General features: G+C 40.1%; 1 protein-coding gene across 3 annotated transcripts in view; it reads right to left on the bottom strand.

Annotated features, from left to right (window-relative positions):
• The window catches only part of helz (helicase with zinc finger), a 54,719-nt gene extending 33,120 nt beyond the window's left edge, over window positions 1-21,599 (bottom strand). Inside the window, exons 1-14 of one of the 3 annotated variants that reach the window (XM_042430616.1) lie at window positions 21,498-21,599; window positions 14,767-15,015; window positions 13,845-13,881; window positions 13,341-13,465; window positions 10,830-10,886; window positions 10,421-10,469; window positions 9,832-9,907; window positions 8,980-9,178; window positions 8,209-8,316; window positions 7,941-8,082; window positions 7,070-7,225; window positions 6,237-6,507; window positions 3,398-3,524; window positions 3,022-3,234 (exon numbers count right to left, since the gene is read on the bottom strand). In XM_042430616.1, the coding sequence (XP_042286550.1) occupies window positions 3,022-3,234; window positions 3,398-3,524; window positions 6,237-6,507; window positions 7,070-7,225; window positions 7,941-8,082; window positions 8,209-8,316; window positions 8,980-9,178; window positions 9,832-9,907; window positions 10,421-10,469; window positions 10,830-10,886; window positions 13,341-13,465; window positions 13,845-13,881; window positions 14,767-14,997 (1,791 nt within the window). In that variant the 5' untranslated portion in view covers window positions 14,998-15,015; window positions 21,498-21,599. Of the gene's footprint in view, window positions 1-3,021; window positions 3,235-3,397; window positions 3,525-6,236; window positions 6,508-7,069; window positions 7,226-7,940; window positions 8,083-8,208; window positions 8,317-8,979; window positions 9,179-9,831; window positions 9,908-10,420; window positions 10,470-10,829; window positions 10,887-13,340; window positions 13,466-13,844; window positions 13,882-14,766; window positions 15,016-16,056; window positions 16,119-21,181; window positions 21,435-21,497 lie in introns of those variants that run through there. The other 2 variants (XM_042430631.1, XM_042430626.1) reach the window with 2 other exon arrangements.
• Between the last annotated feature and the right edge of the window lie 2,254 nt (window positions 21,600-23,853).

Below are 23,853 nucleotides of genomic sequence, written 5' to 3'. Positions count from 1 at the left end.
TTCTTCACATGGGGCTGTCAAAATTGACACAAAATTAAAGTTCCTTGTAGAAACTTTAATAAGCACAAGAGCTCAAATTAAATAATTTTAAAATTCAACCAATCAAGACGATCTTTCCAGCTGCTCTGGAGCTTGATACTCATACTGCTTCAAAATTAAGATTCTAAATCAAAGCTTATTTGCATGTGTCACATTCTGTTCTTAACTCTTTTTTGAGATGTCTCTTGACATTAAATGGTGTCCACCTGCCATAAATGTAACTGAGTACATACATACATACATATATACATACATATATGTCCACCTGAATGGGTTAGGGCATCAGGGCGTTAGGGTTAGGGTTGGGGCATCAGGGCGTTAGGGTTAGGGCTTGGGTTAGGGTTAGGGCTAGGGCTTGGGTTAGGGTTAGGGCATCAGGGCGTTAGGGTTATGGCTTGGGTTAGGGCATCAGGGCGTTAGGGTTAGGGCTTGGGTTAGGGTTAGGGTTTGGGTTAGGGCATCAGGGCGTTAGGGTTAGGGCTTGGGTTAGGGTTAGGGCATCAGGGCGTTAGGGTTAGGGCATCAGGGCGTTAGGGTTAGGGCTTGGGTTAGGGTTAGGGTTTGGGTTAGGGCATCAGGGCGTTAGGGTTAGGGCTTGGGTTAGGGCATCAGGGTTATGGCTTGGGTTCGGGTTAGGGCTTGCATTAGGGTTAGGGTATCAGGGCGTTAGGGTTAGGGCTTGGGATAGGGTTAGGGCATCAGGGCGTTAGGGTTAGGCTTACATCAAAGTGCATCTCAAGAAAAAAAAAAAAAGAAAGAAAAAGATCCTACAACTATTGTCACAAACTAGGTAGTTTTATTTTCTGGAACAATACCATTCATATAGTGAACCATAGTGGTGGCAACATCATCTTATGGAGACTTTTCCCAGTGAGAAAGACTGGGAGACTGGGAAGGACAGTAGCACCTGCAACACCTCCACCAAAATGTCACGATGGCTAACTGCTTTAACCTTAGTGTCTTGGTCCGTTTACATTTCTATTACCAGTTGAATGTAGGCTATTTGCTAAGATTTAGTTTCCCCTGCCACAGGTCCTAATGATGTTAAAGACAGATGCAGACTCCTAACAGGTATACTGTAAAGTACGCGATGCCTTTGGGACAAGAGTGTGAAAATCAGAAGGAAGTGTGAAGCGAGTGTGATTACAGTAAGGAGGAAAGTGGAGGAAAGGAGAACAAAGAAAGAAAGTGAAATAAACAACAAACACAAGAGCAGGAAAGTCTGAGATATGCGAGAGCAAGATGCACATGAAACATCAAGGCTGTGTTGAATATTGTAAGAACCCACAGAGGAGATAGGAAAATTAAATTGCAGGCGGTAGCAGCGTATGCAGAATAAGAAGATTATGTTCCCACAGTGATAGGATGAGGGTTGTTTTGATAACTGTTAACACAGAACCTTGTTTCCTCTGCCGACATTCAGACCGGAGGGGAGAGAAAAATCAAGCGGAGGCTGCCAAAGGTAGAGTCATTCAATAAAAAGGAAAATTTCTCAGAACCGCAGAACCTGAGACGAGTCATTGCACACACACGTTTTCCTGGAAAGACGTTCTTCTTCTGTCCAGTAACATTTTGTCAAAATGCTTATTAATAGGTTAACCTATAATCCTGCTAAAGTTTTTTTTTCCAAGGCTATTACATCAGGGTGGAAAGAATTGCAAACTGGATGCTAACTGACATCTCTTATGTGGTACAAAAAATTGCACATGTTAAATTAAATCATTCACCTGCCCTCTCCGTTCTGCTGTCAATGCACAAGTCGTATCTAATATCTGGTAGCAACAGCGTATACGCAGGAATCCTGAAGATAAATTTAATACCTTTTTTAAGACCTTTTCCATACGTTTTAAGACCTCATCGCCACTTTGAGTTCTAACCAGTTATATTAGTGACACACTACATTTACTATATAGCCTTTTTTATTGTAAAGCCCCTTTTACACAGTCTGTTGAAGGCTGGAATGCTGTGCTACAGAGGTAGTCACAGAGCTGGATCAACATCTGTGTGAGGGACTGCCGGCACGGCGGGACAGGGAGCTGACACTCGTGTTACACGTCACGCCGGCGTGCTATGTAAAAGCACACACGGGGGCAGCATTATGTCGGCTTTGGTTCGGTGTAAAAAAGCAAAGGCGGACAGATCTTCTTTACTGCTATAATGCGGGATCTCTGTTTTAAAGAGCCTTAAGGTAGCGCAACTAAACAGACATTTTTGTCAACAGTTATTTTGTGATAACTCCTCATGGGGCTAAACCAAATCCGACTATGTTCCCCGGTTTTGTCGTTTTTCATAGACTATTTCAGAATCTGGGAACATAGCTTGAAAAATATCTGCAATCCCGTCATTGGAGTTGAGGGATTGGTGTTTTGTTGCAGCACTGGAGTGGCTGCCATCATCACTCGGAGGTCAGCGGTAACATTAGATGATGAAGAGGTGGCTGTAGTTGGAGCTTCAGTGGTGTTGGGTAGAGACCTGCATTTTGTGTCCCATGATTTTGGCTTATCCTCTAACCATTTGTACCATTTGTACTTGCACTTCTCCATTAGTCGACTATATTGTTTAACAACCAGGAGTAAGGGGGGTCATCGCGCGGTTGACCTTTACAGATGACATCAAATCTAGTGGGATTCCATAAACACGCAGAATCCCACTACGTACCTACACAATGATTCAATTCAGGCAAACTTTAGCATGCAACCTTTTTGGACAAATACATATATATATATATATATTAAAAACAAGCTATAAAATGTAAATGTAATACCTCGGAAAATGGCATTTAAGACTTTTTAAGGGCCTTAATTTATGTAGTGGAGCTTCAACCCAAACGTAAATAAATCTATTAAAGTTAACACAAGTCACTTTTCAAATGTGGTTGGTTAAAAAGAGATCGAAACTGAAGGCTGCAGGCTGTTAATACTGAATATCTGTTCAATAAAACATCCACAACACTCTCTCTTTGTCCTTTGGTGTAGCCCGTACCTGTATTTCTCTGTCAGGCAGTAGTCCAAGCTCCTCACAGCAGTCCTTGCAGATCCTTAGGAAGATGTAATCCTTGGTCTTCTCCTCAATCACGGCCTCATAAACGCGCTCTTTGACCCCAGGTGGTGGCTGGCTGCTGAACCCCTCACGGCCAAAAGGCAGCACAAGGACTGAATTCACCTTAGTCATCACCAGTCGCCCAGCCAGTGTGTCCTGAGGTGAGATGAAAACGCTGTTCAGGATAGCTAGCTAACAGAAACCCCACTTTGGGGCTCCAGGGCCAACAAATAATAGTTACAGTTCATCTCAGTGAAAACGCATTAAGCAATATTGCACATGTGTGTACTGCGGTCGCCATTGTAGCCGATCCAGTTACCTCAGACAGTGTTTCTGTGAGTTTGAAACGTGCAAAGAGCTGTCCATTCTGGGCATACTTGGCTCCAACAGAGATGCCAGTCAACATAAAGCTGGTGACCAGCTGGAGGTTCACTTTGATGTTAAACCTGGGGGGACACACACATGGACATTTGGTGAAAAAAAATGATAAACTAGTAGCAATATTACAATTCATTGTCTTGTGGTACAGGTGCATCTTTCATTTACTGCAGACATTTTAACCCTGACGATTCTCACACTCCTTTTCGTTTTGTTGCAATCTGCAACCTCACTACTAGACGCCACTAAATCCTCCACACTGGTCCTTTAAGAGAAGCTGGTCTGGACTCTCGTTTCAATTGCCAAACTGTGCATCACATAGAAAAAGGGCAGCTTTTAAACACGATAAGAAGCCAAACCGATCCCAGACAAAACCACCGCTAATTTATGATGATAGGTTTGTTCTAAGTCCCGCCACATTTCCAAGTGCACTGTACGTGTACTGTGTGCCTTGGGCATTCGGGAGCGTTCTGTGGCTCGCTTCACCAAAATAGACCCGCAGTGTCCTGTACACCATGCACTGATATTGGCAGGACATTTAAACTATAATTATACATTGTTAATGGGAGCCTAGATCTGTGAAGGTGAAAGATGACCACCTCTCTAAAACCTTTCCAGCGAGGAACCTAAAAAGCAGGAAAATTATTTTTAATGTCGGCCTTTCAGAGGAAATCCGACAAAAAAAAGCTATCAAAGCCGAACACGTTTAGTGAATTAAGCACGGAGTAGTGGAAATGCATTGTGAAACATGTTTTACTTTTGATGACTCGCACTGAAGCTCACACTGGTCTGCATCTGGCAGTGTGTGCATTTCTAAAGTAGGAAATTATGGCCCTTCAGAGAAAAAAAAAAACAACTCTCTGGGCTCTGCTGGATCTGAAATGATGAAACAGGAAGCAATATTGGTGATGAACTCTGATGGGTGATTGACATATGCAAATAAGTTAACACAGTCTGCATTTATTTACAAACCAGTGGTGGAACAAACCAAAAGAGCTCTTGAGGTTTCTTGTTAGGGGGGTTTGCATCAGCTATCTGGCTATACTCTCAGAGGGGATCGAATTAAAAAAATAAAAAATAAATGAGAAAGTAAAGATAGAGAAGCTCTCTTGGTGCTCCATGACTAACTCCATGTTCACTTTAGATAATAAGATAAAATACTGCCAATGGGAAGATGTCACTCTTATTAAGCAAGAAATAAATTTAGTGTGAGATAATTCAGAGCGTTATTCTAATAGAGAATAGTTGTTTTTAAACATCTAGGTTGCATTAAGTGACACTTTTAAAGACTGCTTGTCATTTGCAGATCCATGGGGAATACACATTTAACTAGAAACCTCCTGCTGAAACTGAATCAGCCATAAAAAGCACTAGAGTCTGCCAGAACGTGGCTGGTTTAACAGGCAGAGAGATTATTCATATGCACATTGGAAATGTAGCAGATTAAAAGAACATTTCAAACTGCAGGTAATTGAGATTAAGTCAAATGACACACATAGACAAGACCAAATTAAGAGCCAAAGAGGAAAGATGAAACATATAGAGTAGTGGGGGAGGGAGCTCTGCATTTATTTCACAGAATATGGGATTAAACCATTACTCTGATATCAGATTCACACTAAACCAGTGGAACGTCAGGTAAGGAATTAAAAAAAATAGAAAAAAGGTCTGTGCCCATTCTAGAGGAGTCATTTTCCTGCTCTACCTCCGAGGAATCACCTAAGTTATTAAATGGCACTGTGAGTAAAACCGTGTGTGAGATACATGTTCTCACACACACACACAGAGCGAATTCACAATGAAGATCAAGTCTGACACCTTGTGGTAGGTTGACATCTCATAACACAAAACATTTACACCACCCGACCCTACATATACTGGAATAATTACTATTTATTCTCAATAGTCAGATTAAAAAACAGTCAATAAATAAAATATATTAAAGAGAAAACTGCATTAAAAGCATAACCAGCAGTTTAGTAGTTGTCATGTCAAGTAAGGTAAGACAAACACGATAAGCTGTTGTTTAAACTGTATTCTTTAGAGTACTGTTTTGTTATTTGCAGTTAAATTGCTGACAAGAAAAGGTCCATTATGCAGACCGGTATGACCAGTCACTGACATTTATCTTGACTGTCCAGTTGTTGTGATTGCACACCTGCATTCCAGTGTTGAAAGGTCCTGGTAAAAGCTCTGGGAAGGAAAACTAGCAGGTGGACCTTTAAATTTAATTATTTTAATTTACAGATAAATTTGACAAACTATGATAAATATAATTGTGTTTTAAATTTGTTTGACACTTCTAATATGACATTTTATTTTATTTTATTGATGCAATAGTTCCTACTTTTCCCAGCGGTAAGTAATCAGCTTGCAACGTGATACTTCCCTTGTACTGTCAAGAGTCGAGTTTGGCATTTGCACCCGTCATTAGTTCTTGCTGTCAACGTTAAGATAGCCGGGCTATGGTTTTAAATTAGCATCATACGTAGTTACACATGCAGATATAAACATATCATGTGTAACATCACCGAGCAGGGTGTTACTGAGTCTGCAACAAATGAAACCAAAAGAAATTTGCTCGACTTATTTTTAGAGGTGTGCGGTATTTACATACGGTATGTTTGTTATAATAATTAATTTTCCTAATCCTTAATGTTAGAATTTAACTGATATATTGTTAGTAGATGCTTTTAAACTCTAAATATCAATCAATATTGTTCTGGCTTTATTGCTAAGAATTTATGGAAAATCTCTCTTATGGAAACTTGTGTACTCACTTGCTAACTTCCTTATATTGTGCAATCTCCTCTATGTAGAGCAGGTCGTGCAGTCGGGCCTGGTAGTTGTCTTTGGTCAGAGTCTTGTCCAGGACTGACTGGGTGAAGAGCTGGTCGGCCGACAGAGGGATCTGATAGCGTGAAAGGAGGCTGCGCTCCAGTTCGGCCATCGTCTCGTTGGGACTGAACTCTACGATGGTTTTACAAGAAGAGTCCCAGCGTTTCGCAGTCATCAAGAGCTGCTGCCTGGCCGCCATCAGGTGTTCTAGGTCTGAAAAACAAAGGAGGAGAGGATTAATTACTGTAACCCCTTAATTACCAGTTTTGAACCATCCTGATGGTTAAATAGCCATGCTGTGTAGCAGCGTCGGCCCCGGTTTTAATCTGGCTAGAGATCTTTGTCTCACTTTCCCCCCCAAGTACCTTCCCTCTGCAATGTGAGCTATCTAACAAAATACCTGAAAACATTATGATACATAAGATGCACTGTCTGCTATAACTACACCTTCAAATGGTAAACAGGAAAAAAACAACCAATGATGTACCAATGATGAATTTAAGACAGTTCTAAGTCAGTTTCTTCACCTGTTTCTTATAACCTCAGTTTTTCAAACTATATTTATACCACCTTACTGCCTGAATCTTTAAGTACATGCAAAAAGCATACCTACCCAACGTGGTCTCAAACAGCAACGTAACACGTATATGTTTAGATATACAGTATAATGGATGTATGGATGGACAATATTTTGAAATTAAAACATCCACATAAAATGTTATTATATCATTTTATATACATTGATGAAACTTTTCAAAGACTTTCGATACCATACCTTCGATAGAAGCAGCATCCACCATGATCCGCTGCATCAGCACAGGTTCTGAGCCGAAGTCGAAAACAACGGTCTGTCTGAAGGTACCAAAGATTTCTGTGCTGAAGCCCACCGCCACCTTGTAGACACAGTGGTCCATGCCGTTGTCTGCTGCCACTGTCACAACGGAAAAGTTTATTTAAAGTGTACGTACGTCAGAATTTCAATTACTTGTGATCTATTGTAAAGAACTTTGACATTGAGTAAAATGAAAAGAAACAAAGGTTGCGAATGAAACAAAAGATCAATGCAAGCAACAAGAAAACAGGTTTGAAATGTGCTGTAAACAAGATGTTTTAGTATCTTAAATTTGTATCATGTAAGACAGTTCACAGCCTTTTCTGGGATCAAATATGACCGAGTTAAAAAAGTCTGTTCAGCACAGGAACATTAAGAGCTCAAAAGAGAATCACAAAAACCTATTTAGGTCATACAATCCTAAAAACATTAATTTATGCACAAACTGTGTAAACACAGATGTTCTTTGATGACTTGTTTACACATGCTAGGTTGAGTACACAATAAACAGTCTGAGCTGCGGCTTGCTGCTGGTGTGGGTGCAGCGTCAGTGCCAAGAATGCCAGTATATGATCACATACAGTCATTTACCACTGTGTGGAAACATATATAATATATATATCTTGAAACTCAGACACACACGCTCTGTATTTCTCTAAATCAGTTTTGAAAGATCAAAGGTCAAGTGATGAAGGTTCAAGTTCAAATAGCTTTGACTTTAATTACGTGTGACGACAGATGTGTAAAAACAGGAACGACGGAGCAAGGAAAGGCACTTCTTACTCTGGTCACGACATATGGATATACGACATACCTGCTGTCTCCTCTCCTGGAGTCCACTCCTGGCAGCCTTTGGGGAGGGCTTGGAGCCGCTCGCCAGCAGACACGCCCGTGATGAAGAAGTGTGGTCGGTGGGCATCATAGAGCAGGGCGATGCGGTAGAGCTTTCTAGCCGGCTAGAGATAAGACAGACATAATCAAAAGATGATTAAAACAGTGCAGAATATTGCTTAATTTGTCTGGTTACACATAGAAAAAACATTTGAATATGCACATGCTTGCTACTCAACGCTTCATCCTACCTTGCACAACAAGGAGAAGGTCCAGGAGTGGGAGGACTTTTTGGTGGTGACAGTAACAGAGAGGCTGGAACTGGTTTCTACATTCACTCCTTCTAAACAGTCACTTAGCTAGAAGGAAGGAAAAAAAAAAAACAAAACAAACATGCTTAGTTATATCATTATAGAGAAAGGAATGCAGCCTTTGGAAAAGTTCATCTGTATCACATAGTGCATGACACACAATGGTCATGGGCCAGTTTAAGAGCTTTATAGTGTTATTAATGGCTTGTATAATGTGTCTCCTTCAATGCCACCCTTAAAAACACGTATTAGTCTTACAAGTCTTTATTATCTGTTTGTGGTCAATATAGCTGCAGTGGTTCAGGAACATATTTAATGTCATAAATCTGAAATCCGAAGGGAGTTAAAGTCAGTAAGCTCCTGCTGAACAAATAGAGTACAGTGTTAAATGTCTATTGTTTCGTTATTTTCAGTTATGAATTAATAATACACAGAAAAAAAGTTAAAAAATACCACTTGGCTAAGTTTGGTGTGTGTTTATATACAAAAATCTACTCACTGGGTTGTACTAGCGTGTTGCTGCTGCCCTTCTTGATTTAATAGAGCGAGGGTTATAAAAAGTTGTTTAATAAATCCCAACACTGTACCAAACACGCTCATGTTTGGAAGGCTCTACTAAGAAGTGAAGCTTGACCCTGGCACGGAATTAACGCCGTTTTTCTACCCATGGAGCCACTTTTTTAAGCGTTCATGCGCCGCGGAGGCACTCACCACTTTCTCTGGGCAGAGGGAGTTCATCCACTTCTCTATCAGGGTTTCCATGTAGTTTTCGGTGAAGTGTTTGCTCTCCTGCTGCTGTTTGAGGCGGATGAGGCGTGACGCGTAGCGCTTCTGCCACTCCATCAGCTCCTCCTGCGAGTGGGCTGACGTACACTGGGCCCCGTACCGACACAGACCCTGCTCCAAGTACCTACGGCGAGAGGCAGACAGTGTGCTCAACTAGAGCTCGAACAAACAAATAAATAAATAAATCACTTCAGTAAGAAAACCAAACGTTTGCTTGTTGCAACTTCTCAAATGTGATATTTTTATATGATAGTAAATTCAATATCTTTTGGATTTTTAACCTATGACAGACATGTATTTATTTGACATAATCACAGGAATATTATGCAGACAGCCGACTAGCAGCCGACGCCAGCTTGACATAACAGCAGACCAGTATAACTGTCGAACCCAATAACGTTACATTCACAGTGCTGGTGGTGCTGAGGAGGGACGTACAGTACAGTTAGTGCGTAGGACGAGGTGTGAGGCTCTGATGTATACTAATGTTTGTGAAAGGCTCTCATCAGAGTGCAGAGAGATCAAATTACAAATTTACGGCAGTTAACTTACCATGAATCATTATTTTATAGCCTTGAGTGTAACTGAATACCATCATTACTTTCTGAAAGCTATATTGGTCATTTTACAATCAACTTGCAGTGTATTTATTAGTCACTTTACGATCATTCACATAATCCAGACCGGTGGACGTTTTCATTTTCTACTGCAATATTCTGTATGAACAAAAAATCATTACTCACACCTGTGTTCAAACTACCGGGCGGTTTGTTTTACCTTTTACAGAGGGTGTACTCCTCGCTGCTGGTGACTCCTCGGGGAGGAGGCCGGAACTGCCAGCCATCTTGGACCTCTGTCAATACACACACAGCCAAGCGGTCAATACGACACTGAGCCAAAGCTTTCAAGAACACCACAGAATGGGCTTCAGCCAGCTGGTAACCTGTTCAGAATGTGTTCGAGCTGCCAGCTGGCTAAGCTAAGGCTTTCTAAGCATTAATAATATCTACTGTACTTAAATACATGCGCAGGAATCTTTAGGGCTGCGACTAATGATTATTTTTTTCAATTAATCAATTGGTTGATTGGTCTATGAAATCAGTATTTCCCAAAGCCCAAGATGACGTCCCCAAATGTCTCGTTTTGTCCACAACGTAAAGATATTCAGTTTACTGTCAAAGAGGACTCAAGAAACCAGAAAATATTCATATTTAAGAAGCTGGAATCAGAGAAAATAAAAATGGCTCAAACTGATTAATCGATTATCTAAATAGTTGGCGGTTAAATGAATAGTTGACGAATCACTGCAGCTCTAATGACTCTCAAGTTAAAAGATAAACAGAAATCATGCTATAGATATGCTCACCTTCCTCCTGGTCATCTGTGTATTCTGGTGCCATCTCCCTATTTATTGCCTGACAGGGACAAAGACGGGGTGGGGGGTGGGGGGGGGGGTGGGGGGGGGGGGGGGGGGGGGGGGGGGGGGTAGGTGGAGGTAGAGGCAGAGAGAATGTTACTCTTATGTCAACTACTAACATAGCGCATACGAGCATGTTGGACCGCTGGAATTATTACAGACAAATGAGTAATAAATCCACAACAAGGTACGAGCAGGACAGAGGAGCACCGAGCAATTAAGTTAGTGCTGGAATCAGGCCATTAGTCATTTTTATGACTCTCGCCTGCAAGCATTAAAGCATCATCTATGAAACCTACAAGCATCAAAAAGCAGGAAACAAAAGGAGGACAGTAACCACACAACCGCAGGCACTCACCTCTATTTCTGAAAAGAGCATTTTTAATCTGGACAGGTCTTTTGCGACAATGCCGTTCTGTAAAAGAAAGAAAAAAATAGGATTTTCATTACAACAATACACTGTTATGCTTTTGTTTATGAATGAAACATATCTAAATCTATCACCGTTCTGCACTAAACAGACAACCACATGGTTTTTTTTTGTCTTCTCCAGTGAGAGACTGAAACTTCAACTAATGTGACATCAGTAAATTTAATCTACCCAAAGACAGCCTCCATTGTTTTCAACATAAACACCGCAGTCGTCAGAGTTTATGATGGCTCAACTTTTTTCACAGAAAAAGCTCACCGTGTGACCATGGCGACCACAGAAACCACAGCGAGGGGAAACAAAAGCTGATTTGACTGGTATAGGAGTGTCCTAGATTATTGTATATCGCTAGCCATTTCCTCTAATATGAGCTACAACCCGCTCTATCAGTCTGCGTTATGATAGTAGGTGGATAGCAGCGGCAGCAGCAGCCTAGATGTACAGGTTTGTGGCCATGGCAACCGTTCACTGTCTGAAAACTCCTCAACTGCTAATCATCAATGAAACATGTGAAAAAAACTTATATCCTGGTATGTTCTGCATTATCTAGATAGCCATTTACAATTTAATTGATCATCTGTGTGATAGATTTCCTACCAGCAACTGAACCTGACACCACAAAATCTGATACTGGTGTATTTACTTTAAAATATCAAAAAGCCAGAATAGAGACGTTCATTTGTCGTCTGACCTTTATAACGGGCAGATCTGGTTAATCAGTCAAAGTGTAGTTATGTCAAAAATTTTCAGTTCCAGGTGACTAGGTATGTTTTTGATTTTTACATATATGGATATGTCTAATAGGGCCTCTTGTTAATTAACTACTGACCATTTTCTGGTCTCATTTCTTTAAGCACAAATACCAGTAGAGCTTCTTTACTCAGGTTTTTAAATGCATATAAAGGTACCTGATTGCTGTGAACCACGTTTATGACAAAAAAAAAATATATTGAGATGAAGTGTCACTCATTTATTGAATGAAATCTAAGAAATATTCGGTTTTGGCTGAACCTTAATAGCCAAATGACAACACACTTGCATGACACTCCACAGGACAGCTAACCTACATTGTGTTTGTAGTGCCAACATCACATCACATCCTAGAATGAAGTGGCAAATAAAAATTCCTTCTCTAGTTTCCTTGCTTTGATTCTGAAGGGCTCGTCTTGTGTGTGCATGAGAAAAAGGTTGTTTTTTTTTGCTGAAACATTTTATCTACTTTTAGAATGAAAACACTGTGAAATTGTTGGAATGTATGTGTACAGCAGAATAGTTTCAACCATAAGGTCTTACAGTGAAATGTGAAGAAAGGGAGGATAAAGAGCAACACAAAAATGTCGGTGCACCAGTGGGAGTAAAAAGAAAGAGATGGGCGCTGGCAGAGAGGAAAATATAAACAGTGAAAGGTGTGTCCAAAAAATGTGTTTATTTGTGTATCTCTAAAAGAGAGAGAGAGAGACAGAGAGAGAGAGGGCGAGCTGCCGTGTAAACAGCGCTGTCCTCACTCATAAACTAGTGAATGACCTTGGGACCAAACTAAACCTTTCTGTGCGTGGGTGTGTGTGTGTGTGTGTGTGTGTTGGGGTGGACAAGCAGTTGTTGCAAACAGGAGCAGAGTGGAGCGAGGCAGAGTTGGAGGAGGCACCTTGGCAGCGGTACTGAGTGTTGATGCATGAAGACAGCGGTCAGGATAAGTAAAGGGAGGGAGAAGTCGGACGGGAGGAAAAGTGGGAAAAAGGAGTAACATAAAAAAGTAGCAGTGTTAAAGCTACGGCATTACACCGATTCTCATCTTAGACTTTTATTTTGACGGGGCCCATTTTTAGATCCAAACCCTGAGGACTCCAACGTTAGGTTCTTGTATAGTAATAATGATTTCATTTAGCAAGAAAAAAGAGACAATTTTACATATTTTGGCTCCTAAATTTTGGTGTTCCTGGGATTTTCCTGGATAAATCTTTAAATATGACAGACCCACGTCTATCGAAAACTTTTTTTCCAATACTAAAAATTTTATTGCTGTGGAACACAAAACGTTTAGATGAGTCTGAAACACTTTTCACTTTTTTTTTTTTATAGGCCATATGCTGCCAAATTCTTATTTCTAGGCTTATTTCACAAATCCACTATAACTTTACAAACACATTTTGATGATGATGATGAAGATCCTGCATGTTATGTATGCCGGTGCAGCAACATGACAACTTAAACCATCGATCGCACCGTATCTCATATGATTGGAGCGTCTCAGGTCACTCTGAGGTCATTATTCATCAACATTTAAACCCTGAAAACGTCTGCGGAGGTGTTCCTTCTCGTTGGGAAAATCATAACATAACATTCAAGCAGAATTTTCGGCGAGACATTTTAATCATCAGTCTATGTGTAAACTGACTGTCTGTATGTATATATATTGTATACACTGTTCATTAATCATACCATTGGCTCTCCATACAAGGCTTTAGAGAGGATGCTGGCCACCTCCTGCAGGCTGCCATCCAACAGCATGGAGCGCAAGCTGGCCTGTAGCGAACCGTCTCCCCTGGCAATCTCTTCTGCCAGGACTGGGATAGGATGAAGAACACAGGAGGGAACAGGTAGGGAGAGGATGAAATCACTTCAGTTAAGTTTCTTCCAATATACTGTATGTTATAAGCTGTTGTCTAGAAAAAGAATGAAATGAATCGGGGTGTAGCTAATAATTGTGTAAATGAAGATGTTCAATTTCACTTTTCGCAGGTTTTGTATGTTTTATTCAAGCTGAAAGTTGAATAAAATAAACCCAAATTTAAGATTTCTACAATTACTAAGAGGCCAAGTCATGTTTAAAATTCTTCGCTGACCCTAACAACACATATTTGTCTACCACATAATGAAAAAAAACCAAAAAAAAAACAGACAATACAATATCAGCAGATGGTTCCGATTTAAGTCACGACTCACCATGTTTGCAGTCTTCATCTGCTTCATCATAGTTTTTCTGTTGGAAAAAGGAGAAAAAAAAAAAAAAGAGTAGAAATATGATGCCATAACAAATGGGAATACTTTATGTTTGAGGGTCAAAGCTTCACATAAGCTCCAAGAATGGCTATCTTTGGCTCACAGCGGAGTCCCTCACACTATCATTATAGGACTTAAGTAGTTTCCATAATCTTAGGGCTTAAGTAACTGGTGTAATTTTAGTGCTCTGGGAAGATAACATAACAGAACTGCGGAGGAGAAAAGTAAGGTTTATTGTTCTCATTTCTAACCTTCTCTTCTCTGGGTAATTCACCCGGTGATTAGAAGTACGACAGTGAATTTTGAGCATAACGATCAGCTTCGGTAATTTCGGTGTAATGTATTAATTTAGGGGCTCGGGGAGGAAATTATATTCTGTTTGGTGACGGTTATGTGACAGAGCTGAATTAGCCCTTGAAATTATGTTTATACTTCTCAAAGAAAGGTAACCATCTCTGCTCTAAAAAAAAAAAAAAAAAAAAAACCCTGAAAATTTCAATCTATAATAAACATATTATGTAACTGTGACCGCCTGGTATAATGGTCAATGGAAAGAATTTGCGAGCCACAAAAAAGGAGGACAAAAAGATCATGTGGTTGTTATTCTTTGTTCCTCCGTACGACACAAATACAAACAGGAGATAATTTATAAGGAGCCTCGAACACTAAATCCACTCAGCAGGAATATTTCTTTAACAAAAAAAAATGTAGTTGCACATAGAAATCACAGCAGCAGTCTGATTCATCATGGCATGCTGCCCCCCCCCACCACTTCTTGGCTACACTAGCCACTTAGTTAACTTGGACAATAGGTTGCATGCTTGCTAAAGCAACGACAATGCTTTTGGACCACCACCGTCCTCACCAGCTGAAGGAAGGCAGCAATGCGGTAAAGCAGGGCACGGCTGCGGAGGGGTCCGGAGGCGACGACGACAAGGGATGGAGGGCTCGGCGAGACAGGGGCACCGGAGGACTGGGCTTGGGGTGCGAGGACCACCAGGGCGTCCGTGCTGTGGCTGACTGCCGCCTCGAACTCCCGCCTGGTTAACGATCTGCTGGCTTCTTCACATGACTTCTCCGCTCTCCTGTCCGCCATGACTCAGGGACAAAACTTCTGGAAGCAGAAAAAGAAAAAACATAGTGTGAACATCTTCCAGGAAGCATGGTTGGACAATTTCACATAATTTTCACATTTTACTCAATTTGGCTATAGCCGATGTAGGGAGGAGGAAGGTGCTTATCATGTCTACAAAACTGTAGCGTAGAACGGGATTAGCAGTCCTTTAAATGGAACATACTTCCATGTTAGCCTTTTAGGACACTGAATGCTGTGACTGAAAGTGGAAATGGAAATCCATTCTTAGACACTTAATTTGGCTGTATTAAAAATAAATATAAAATACGACACCATCATAATGTGTCAAAGTGAAGTGTGAATTTTGTGAATCATGCTCTGACAGAACAAATGACCAGTATTAGGAAAAGAGGGAACTAGCTGATTAAATGTTTAAGAACACAGTCTATATATAGTAATCCTTTCCTACACTTACACATCCTACACAAACTCTTTCCTAATATAGTGTTGCAAGCGAGCGGTCGTACAAAAAAACATAGCAGTCAACAGTTTTAAGATATGAACTCTGACATAGAGCTGCTTTGTCTTTGTCCCTTTGCCTCCAGTTCAGCAACATGCAGCACATATTATAACCGCTGCCATTAGTTCAAAACTCAATTGTCTTCATGCTGAGAATGACGAGATGCTCTCTGCGAGCGTTCGAGACACGTCTCTCGCTATAGATTGTGCACAACACACAGGAAATATAACACTAGCGTATAAGGTACATTCTTCTTTACACAGGAACTGAAATGGTGTATCATATGAAATGATGTAGATAACACTACAGCTTTTCATATGTGCTGTATTAATCTAAAACTGGGTCATTTTCACAAAATCAACTTCTCTGTCCATGACATCAGGCAGTGTGCAACAAGACAAGTTTGTTTTTCCATTGTAACCTTAAGCATGCATGCTCACTGTATGTGTGTGTGTGTGTGTGGACATGAAAATAGGTCAAACTTATACTGACCATCTGTAAGTGCATATCAGGTTATACAATCTGAGAAAATAAAAACAACAGTACTCCCACACACGCACCTATTGGTGAAAAACATCCGGATTTTGCTCGCTTGCTTCGCTTTGCAACTCGGCCTTGGCTTATCGTTGAATTTCTACTTCAAGGAGGAATTTACAGGAAACTAACTTAATAACTTTTAATTACCACTTTCACCCAGAGAGAGAGAGAGAGAGAGAGAGAGAGAGAGAGAAAGTGAGAGAGAGTGAGAGATCATTTGAAATGTTGAGAGAAGGGGAGATCAGAGAAATAGAGAGAAGGCTCCACTCTATTTCTGTCTAGTGGGTAGTGGGACATTTGTTGACACTTGTTGTTCAGCTGACAATCAAACTCCATACACACACACACACACACACACACACACAGACACACACACACACACACACACACACACTAAACTAAAGTAAATGATAATGAATGTGTCATGGAGCTACAGCTAAGCATCTTTCAATGCTTGTCTGGTGAGGTGACAACTGTTTTTAAAAGTAAGGAGTATGGGTTTTGTACATCTCAAAGTTTACCGAACCTAATTGCCATCCGAATGCCGCCTGTAAACTTCACTCAAAGGCATTAAAAAAACTACACTAGTCACCCAGAACAAAGTCAATTCTGTGTCAAATACAATTTGTCAATAGTTCTTCAGGTTTTAGGAACGAGATGGGAAGAACAATGACCGCCATGATGATCACTTGATAATTCAGTTCAATCTTGAATATGACGAGGACTTTCCCTGCCTACTAGACTCGAATCAACTGGCTGAGACATATGAAAAATCTGATTATTTTTCTTGGAAGCTACACGATGAAAGATCTTTTTCTCAAAACTTACAGGATAAGGACATCCTGTAATTCCAGCTTCTCAAGCACGAACATTTCTAGCTTTTTTGTTTTGTTTATTTTTAATATTTAATATTTATTGTAAATTAAATATCTCGCATCACCAAATCATTCATAAATTGGAAGATTAAATCGATCGTTAAAATAACTGTCAGATGCAGCTCTAGTTTCTACCCAAAAGAAACCGTTTTTTAAAAAAAATTGGCTGTAGCATGTGGATGTCTGCTCACCGGGAGTCACGGCCTCATGTAGTTGATCTGTGTCAAATCAACAGGAGGAGAAGATAAAGCCCCTGAGGGTTGCTCCTAAATATCTTATATTCTGTGTCTCACACAGTGTACATTAAAACACATTTACAACCAGCTGGGAAAAAGCAGCACTCATATGAGAAGTGTAAGGCGTTATGTTATCATCTCAAGCTCTGAAGTCAACCGCCTGGCATAGTCTGACTGCTTAGACTGAGGGCACTATCATAAATAATAATGCAAAATATAACGGACTTTATTGAGACTAGACAGTATGACATGTTGGGCGGTATGGAGAAGGAAATGGGTGTGTTGTGATATTCATAGCCACAGAGCCACACAGTCAACATCTACTATGTGCCAACAGTAATACATGCTAATATGCGGTCTAACTGTGATTCTGAGCATCATTTACTGCTGTCATAGTTTATATAACACATCATCCTCAACTGCACTGATGCAAGCCAACAGACCGACTGATCGCCACCCGATTGAATTAGACAAGCAAATATTATTTCTTTTCATGTGGATCCGTATGAAATGTATGTATATTACAACCAATTACACTGTGATTTATTCATACTTTTCTGTTGAATATACCTACTTGATTTCACTTTATGTATAACCGCTTTCAAAAATGCATGCAATACTCAGTGTACTGCATATACGGTCAACAAAAAAAAAATAGCAAAGCCAGGACTTATACAGGCTCGGCCTAACGCATCACACTAATGAAAATCAGCATGGCCGGTAGTCAGTCTCAACATGTTTCGACAAAGCCAACGACAGGCCGTGTTGGACCGCCAGCATCCTCTGGAGTGCACCTGCTGTCCTCCTCCTCTTCTTCTAATTACAGTTGTGTGTGAGGTTTTTTTTTTTCTTTTTATTGCCCCACCATCCCAGGATTCAAAAGGAGTGTGTTACTGATAAATTCACATCATAACACACGCTTATATTCAAGTGTAAGAAGGAATAGTCTTGTTGTTGCTGTGTGGAGGAGGAGGCTGTGTGTGGTTGTAGGAGGTGGTGGGAGGATACAACATCGAGCTACTTTTTTTGCACATAAGGCTGAAACTAGTACAAGAGACTACATCTAAAAAACAAAACGTGTAATTGTCTCGGTTTTTGGACCTGTCAATGTCGACCGAGGAGTTTTTAAGTTTAGGCCGAGTGTCTGAAAACTCCACAGGAGGGACCTTTCACTGTCAGAAAAAAACTTGACAGCTCAATCAAAAATAGTTCTGCAGCTTTTCACCGACACCCGGACAAACCTCCACTGAAAAACAACTTTTAGGAAGGTTTGTAATTGTAATATGTCTTAAAATTGGGTTCCAATAACCACAATTACCCCATTACTGCAACACTCAAATCACATGCAACAAAAAGCAATTCACTAAGTAGCATCTTCATCTTGCCAAGACTTGGCAAGACAAAGATCAAGCCTACTAAGCATTACACTGTATGAACTCTACATCAATAGTTACCACAAAAACTGAGGCCAAGCAGTGTCAGACACATATTAAAGCCTTGTTCAGGAGAGGAATCATGAAGCCTGGTCAAATGTACGATGACTGCTTAACACTGATGCAAAATCTGCTTTATTCAAGGTCCTTGGTTTGATCTGAGAGGAGATTCTAATATTTTCCTCTTTAGCAAACTTGGAAATGTGTACCAATACAGTATAATGTCCAACTATTGTCTCTTTAGCACCAGCAATCTTTCATTAATAGGTTTAAGCTTTGCCAAACAACAAAAAAGCAGCAGGCTACAGCATGAGAATCTAAACCTCAGTCTGAGATTAAAAGAAGCAGCGTGACCTCCTACACACCAACCCGCACAGATCAGAATAGGGAGGGTAGGGTACAGCATGACCTGCTGGGGAACACCAAGGCCACGAAAATCTCAACCTTGGCCAATTGCCTAGTAACTTTTGGACCTATTTCCACCTCACTGGTTTCACCAGTTGCATTGCAGCTAATCTCAGGCTGGCAGAAAAAGACCTTTTATCACAAAAAATGCTGCCCCAAAAGCCCCATTATGGTTATTATGTGCAAAGATGGCTGGAAAAACAAACTTCTGGTTGCTAATTAAAATTCCACATCAATTAGCTGATGCAGAATTTCCATCCTAGCACTCACCTCAGCCTGGGACTCAGCTTTTGATGACGACTGGTTTACAAAGAACAGTGAAATTGTGGCCTCTGGCCCGGTAGTTTGGGCTACATTTGTGACTGCTAGTCCTTGAAAGTGACACAGTAGACAACTACTGTATGTTGAAGCTGTATTCGCAGCATGATGACAACATCAAACCACAGAGAATGTCACCTCCTGGCAGAAATCTGGCTTTTCAACAAAAGAACATTCACAGGACATTTCATGTGTCAGAACTGAGGAAAAACTGAGTAAATCTGCCATTTTGTCTTAATTTTGTTATAAACAGCATATTAACCCTTCAACGAGTGTTTCAGATAGTTACTTCTTGAATAACCAGCAACAGGCAACTATGCTTGTAACAGCTGCGCTAGCCCAACTGGCACTGCCTCTGAGTCACCCAGTTCTTGCCTGTTAGGACCACAACATACAGATAAATTCTTCAGCTGATGTACAGTAAATATAAAGGTGCACACATGACGCACGCTAAATCCAAAATTAGCGCATCTATCATAGGTTTTAACAGTTTTTATTCCACCAAGAATCAACACCGAGGCCAACAAAAATCAAACACACTTGCACCACGTTGCACAATATTTTTTTTTCCCTAAATCCAGAATTGCTGAAGACTGTGCATCTCCTCAGACAGACAATACATGAGTTTGACCAAACTGAGCATGATGGAAGTCCTATGCAGTGGACACTTTGGTGCTTCATGTAAAGTATCCGCTGTTCTCCATGATCTTTTTTTTTTCTACATTTAAAAAAAAGTGAACTGCTGCTGAGTTCACTTCCTCTAAAAGTTCAAATATTCAGATGAGGAACAATACTATATTTTATGTGTAGCCCACAGGTCAGTGTATCCTATGCACATATGGCAACTTGGCTAGTTATAACAAAACGCCACTGCACCTGTGATATCATAATGACACATAGAGCTTCTCTTAAACAAGAAACACTGGTCCAGCTCCTGTTCATACATAAAGTTAAGGTGCATGCAGGAAAGTGGACTTGGTGCATAGCTGAAATATATGCAATGCACGAACAGACAGTCATGTTATGGTATTATTTCCATAGTGGTAACTAATACATATTCAGATGTGTCTATGTTATGACATTGAGGAACAACACAATCATTAAAATCTAGTTTGCAAATGTTTACGGTATGTGCAGCATGCAAAATGAGGGTTGAAATTGCTTGGGTAAGCAGACAAGGACTGTTTCTGGGAAATGGAGAAATAGGGTCAAAGATGAAACCAAACATAGATCTAATATCAAAGCAGTCATTTCTTCAAATAAGAGATTACGTGAGGAGTCTAAAAACCTAGGCAGCGTTTCACACTTACGTATATAGACGTTACCTAATGTTCAGAGCTTGCAAGCCAGTCGCTTCTTTGGGGGCAACAACAAATAGTTTGGCGGGTTTCAGTGAGTGGACTCCTACTTGTTTTTTTTGTTTCGCTTTTATAATTATTATTTTTTTTAGTGTTTATTTGTGGGATCCCACCTACAGAGGCTACTGTTTAAACTGCACTACATTGGAGGAAATAGCGGATTTTCTAGCTCTGGGTGGTAAAAACAAATCGCCTGCTACCATCCTGACATAACGTTATTTGGCAGCAATGTGTAGGAAACACGGCTACAAAACTTGCAAATTTCTCTGAGCCCAAATCAGTAGATTATCAAGACAGCATACACTTAAAAACACAAACGTTGAGAATGACTTGTTTCGTCTTTTAGCTTATACTTCCAGCTAGCTGTTTTGTCTGGTAAACTTGTTGTGACTGTTGCAAGTCAGAACGATGACGGCAGCGTTAACTTACAAAACCCTGAAAAATGTCTCCACTGTGCTTATTAACTTACCGTTCACGTTTGCACAGGGTAAACAAGAGTTGCCACTAACCAGAGTATGCGTACCTAACAGTTAGCTTGCTAGCCAAAACACGGCCTTTCCTGGCACCAAACTGGCAAGCTCACAGCAAGAATAGCAGGCTGGTTTGTTCATGTTAGCAGGCTAGCTAGCTAGCTAGGTTCGCCGAAACAAAACGGGTTCGGGCCTGTAATTTTGCCACGGTGTTTAGGCGCATATAATGGATATGACATCGTACTGTTATCCGTGCATGAACTCAAAGCATTCGTCAGTATCCTAATGATTTATGGAGGGGATTCGTGTCAGTGGCTTTGCGGTGAAAGAGGCAACTGAAAGGTCTGAAAATGGGAAGTCAACACTTACCTAGCTTTACTTTCTACGCCATCTTGGATCCACTTGTCAGACCATCGCAAAGCATAGTGGGATGTACTGATCTGAAGGTTGAGAGGACTGGTGTGTGTGCGTGTGTGTGTGTGTGTGCGTGCGCGCGCGCGTGTGTGTCATCTCATGGCAGGGAGCTTCCTTGTCACAAACTGTTTGTCTGAGGGATTGTTATTTACTGTGCGTTTCGATAACATCGTTTTTGAATTAATGGAAAAAATAGAGGTACACAAATAAAAAATGTTTATTTGTATAAATGACATTTAGAAAAACACAACTTAGATATTTTGCTGTGAGCGCACCTTTGCCCCACAGCCATGGTGGCTTAAGTTGGCATGAGAACTGAGAAAAAATGAGGCAATAAATTCTTTGGCTAAACCTTGTTCTGTTTCCACTTCAAACATGTTGAGCAACCAAAGGTAATGATACAGTTAACTGTTTTTCTTTTGTTATACATGGATTCTCATCCACCCAATTATTATCAAGCCTATTAAACTCATTGTGATCAGTGCAGTGTGAGTTGTCTCTTAGCACAACCTGGAGAGTCCTGGTGAAGCCACTCAAGTGATGAGGCTGACATTGTCCATAATGATCCATGCATTTTCAAACCAAACAGCAAAAAGGCCCAAATACATAGTTTATTAGCGGTCTGAGAGTGTGGGGACTGATATAATGAAGAATAATTTCAAGAAAATGTTAAAAGTTCCCTAATATTCTAATAATAACAACTAAAATAGACAGGAGAATCAGTAAGGCTGATACAAATGTTAAGCAAAGCAGAGTCAATTAAATCATAATAACTCAATAACAATGGGTATTGTAATAGTGTGTGAGGTGTGTGTGTGTGTGTGTGTGTGTGTTTGCAGGGTTATAAATGATGTGAGGAATTAGAAATCCCCAATGATAAAGATTCAAGCTGCATTTTAAATCGAGACACGGAAAACTGGGTAACAAACTGATATTTCAAAAGTGTAATTCAGATTGATCTGAAATTTAAATTGTTAATGAAAGCAGGTGTACTTAAGCATTCATTTTATTAGTTGATCTATAAAAATTAATTGGCAACTATTTTGAAAATTTTAATAATTTTTCCAAGCAAAAATACCCCAAATTCCCAAATGCTCCAGCTTCTCACGTGCTGCTTTTCTTTACCATATATGGCCGTAAACATCATATCTTTGGGTTTCGGACTGTAGGTCAGACAAAACAAGAAATTTGTATACATCTGCTTGAGCTGTGGGAAGTTATAGCGTGCATGTCATAATTTTCTGACAATTCATAGACAAAAGATTAATCAGTTAATTGAGAAAATAATCAGCAGACGGATCAATGGTGAAAATAATTGTTAGTTGCGGCCCTGTTTTCAAGTAAGGTTTCATATTTCCATCAGATAACTTTTTCTGTCATAATAACAATAATACCCATCTGCATTTGTTTTATTTCTACACACATTTATTTCCTTGAATTTGTCACCTGCCTGTAGGTGATGGTCGAAACTTCTTTTGGAGCGCATGCTGTAATTCCACTATAAAAAAAGTTATGTTAGGTGCTCCATAACACCTAATCGACTGGCATGTACAGGAGAGGGAGTTGAGCCAGGCTGCCTATGGCTGAGCTGTTGAAACTGTGCTCCTTTATACCCAAAAAAATATATGACAATATAAAGTAAAAATTGTATAATAGCTGAAATGCATCCACAAGCACTTGTAATGCCTCACTTTGTTACTGTAAAACCACGTTATACAAGCTTTCATTGTCGTTCAAGTGTTTCAAATTTGATCACCAGTATTACCAGTGAACTGTTGTCCTGTCACCACGATAGAACTGAAACACTCCATTAACTTAAAAGTCAGTTTCTCGAGAGACGTTCTTTTCTTTTCCAAATAATGAATACTACTAAACTAGCAATCAGACCAAACATAAGTCAAGATTACAGTAACAGCATACAAAGACCATTTATTTCTGCTAAACTAAAATCTCATCATCAATATTCATGGTTTCAGTTGTGTTGGATTTTATGTGTGAACCTCAGATTTCTGTCATTTCTTTCATCAACAGAGCACATGGATGTTGTGATACAGTCGTGTTTACAAGGACCTTAATATTTGTCATTAGAGACTGTATCCCAGTCAGGTTAAATATTACACTTACATACATCTGTTACACAAATGTGAGGAGTTTATTGTTTATATCGCCAAGTATACATTTAAAAGTTTTTCACCCAGGTTTTTTTTAAACAGCAAAGAAATGGTCGACTATGATATAATCTAAGAACTAAATATATGAGGAAAAAGGGAGGAAATGATCCAGTCTGTAAATGACAACAAGAGGTATGCAA

The sequence above is a fragment of the Thunnus maccoyii genome, chromosome 2, assembly GCF_910596095.1.
Source record: "Thunnus maccoyii chromosome 2, fThuMac1.1, whole genome shotgun sequence".
NCBI lineage: Eukaryota > Metazoa > Chordata > Actinopteri > Scombriformes > Scombridae > Thunnus > Thunnus maccoyii.
Note: the sequence above shows the minus strand (reverse complement) of the source record. Positions and strands in the feature narration are given on the sequence as shown.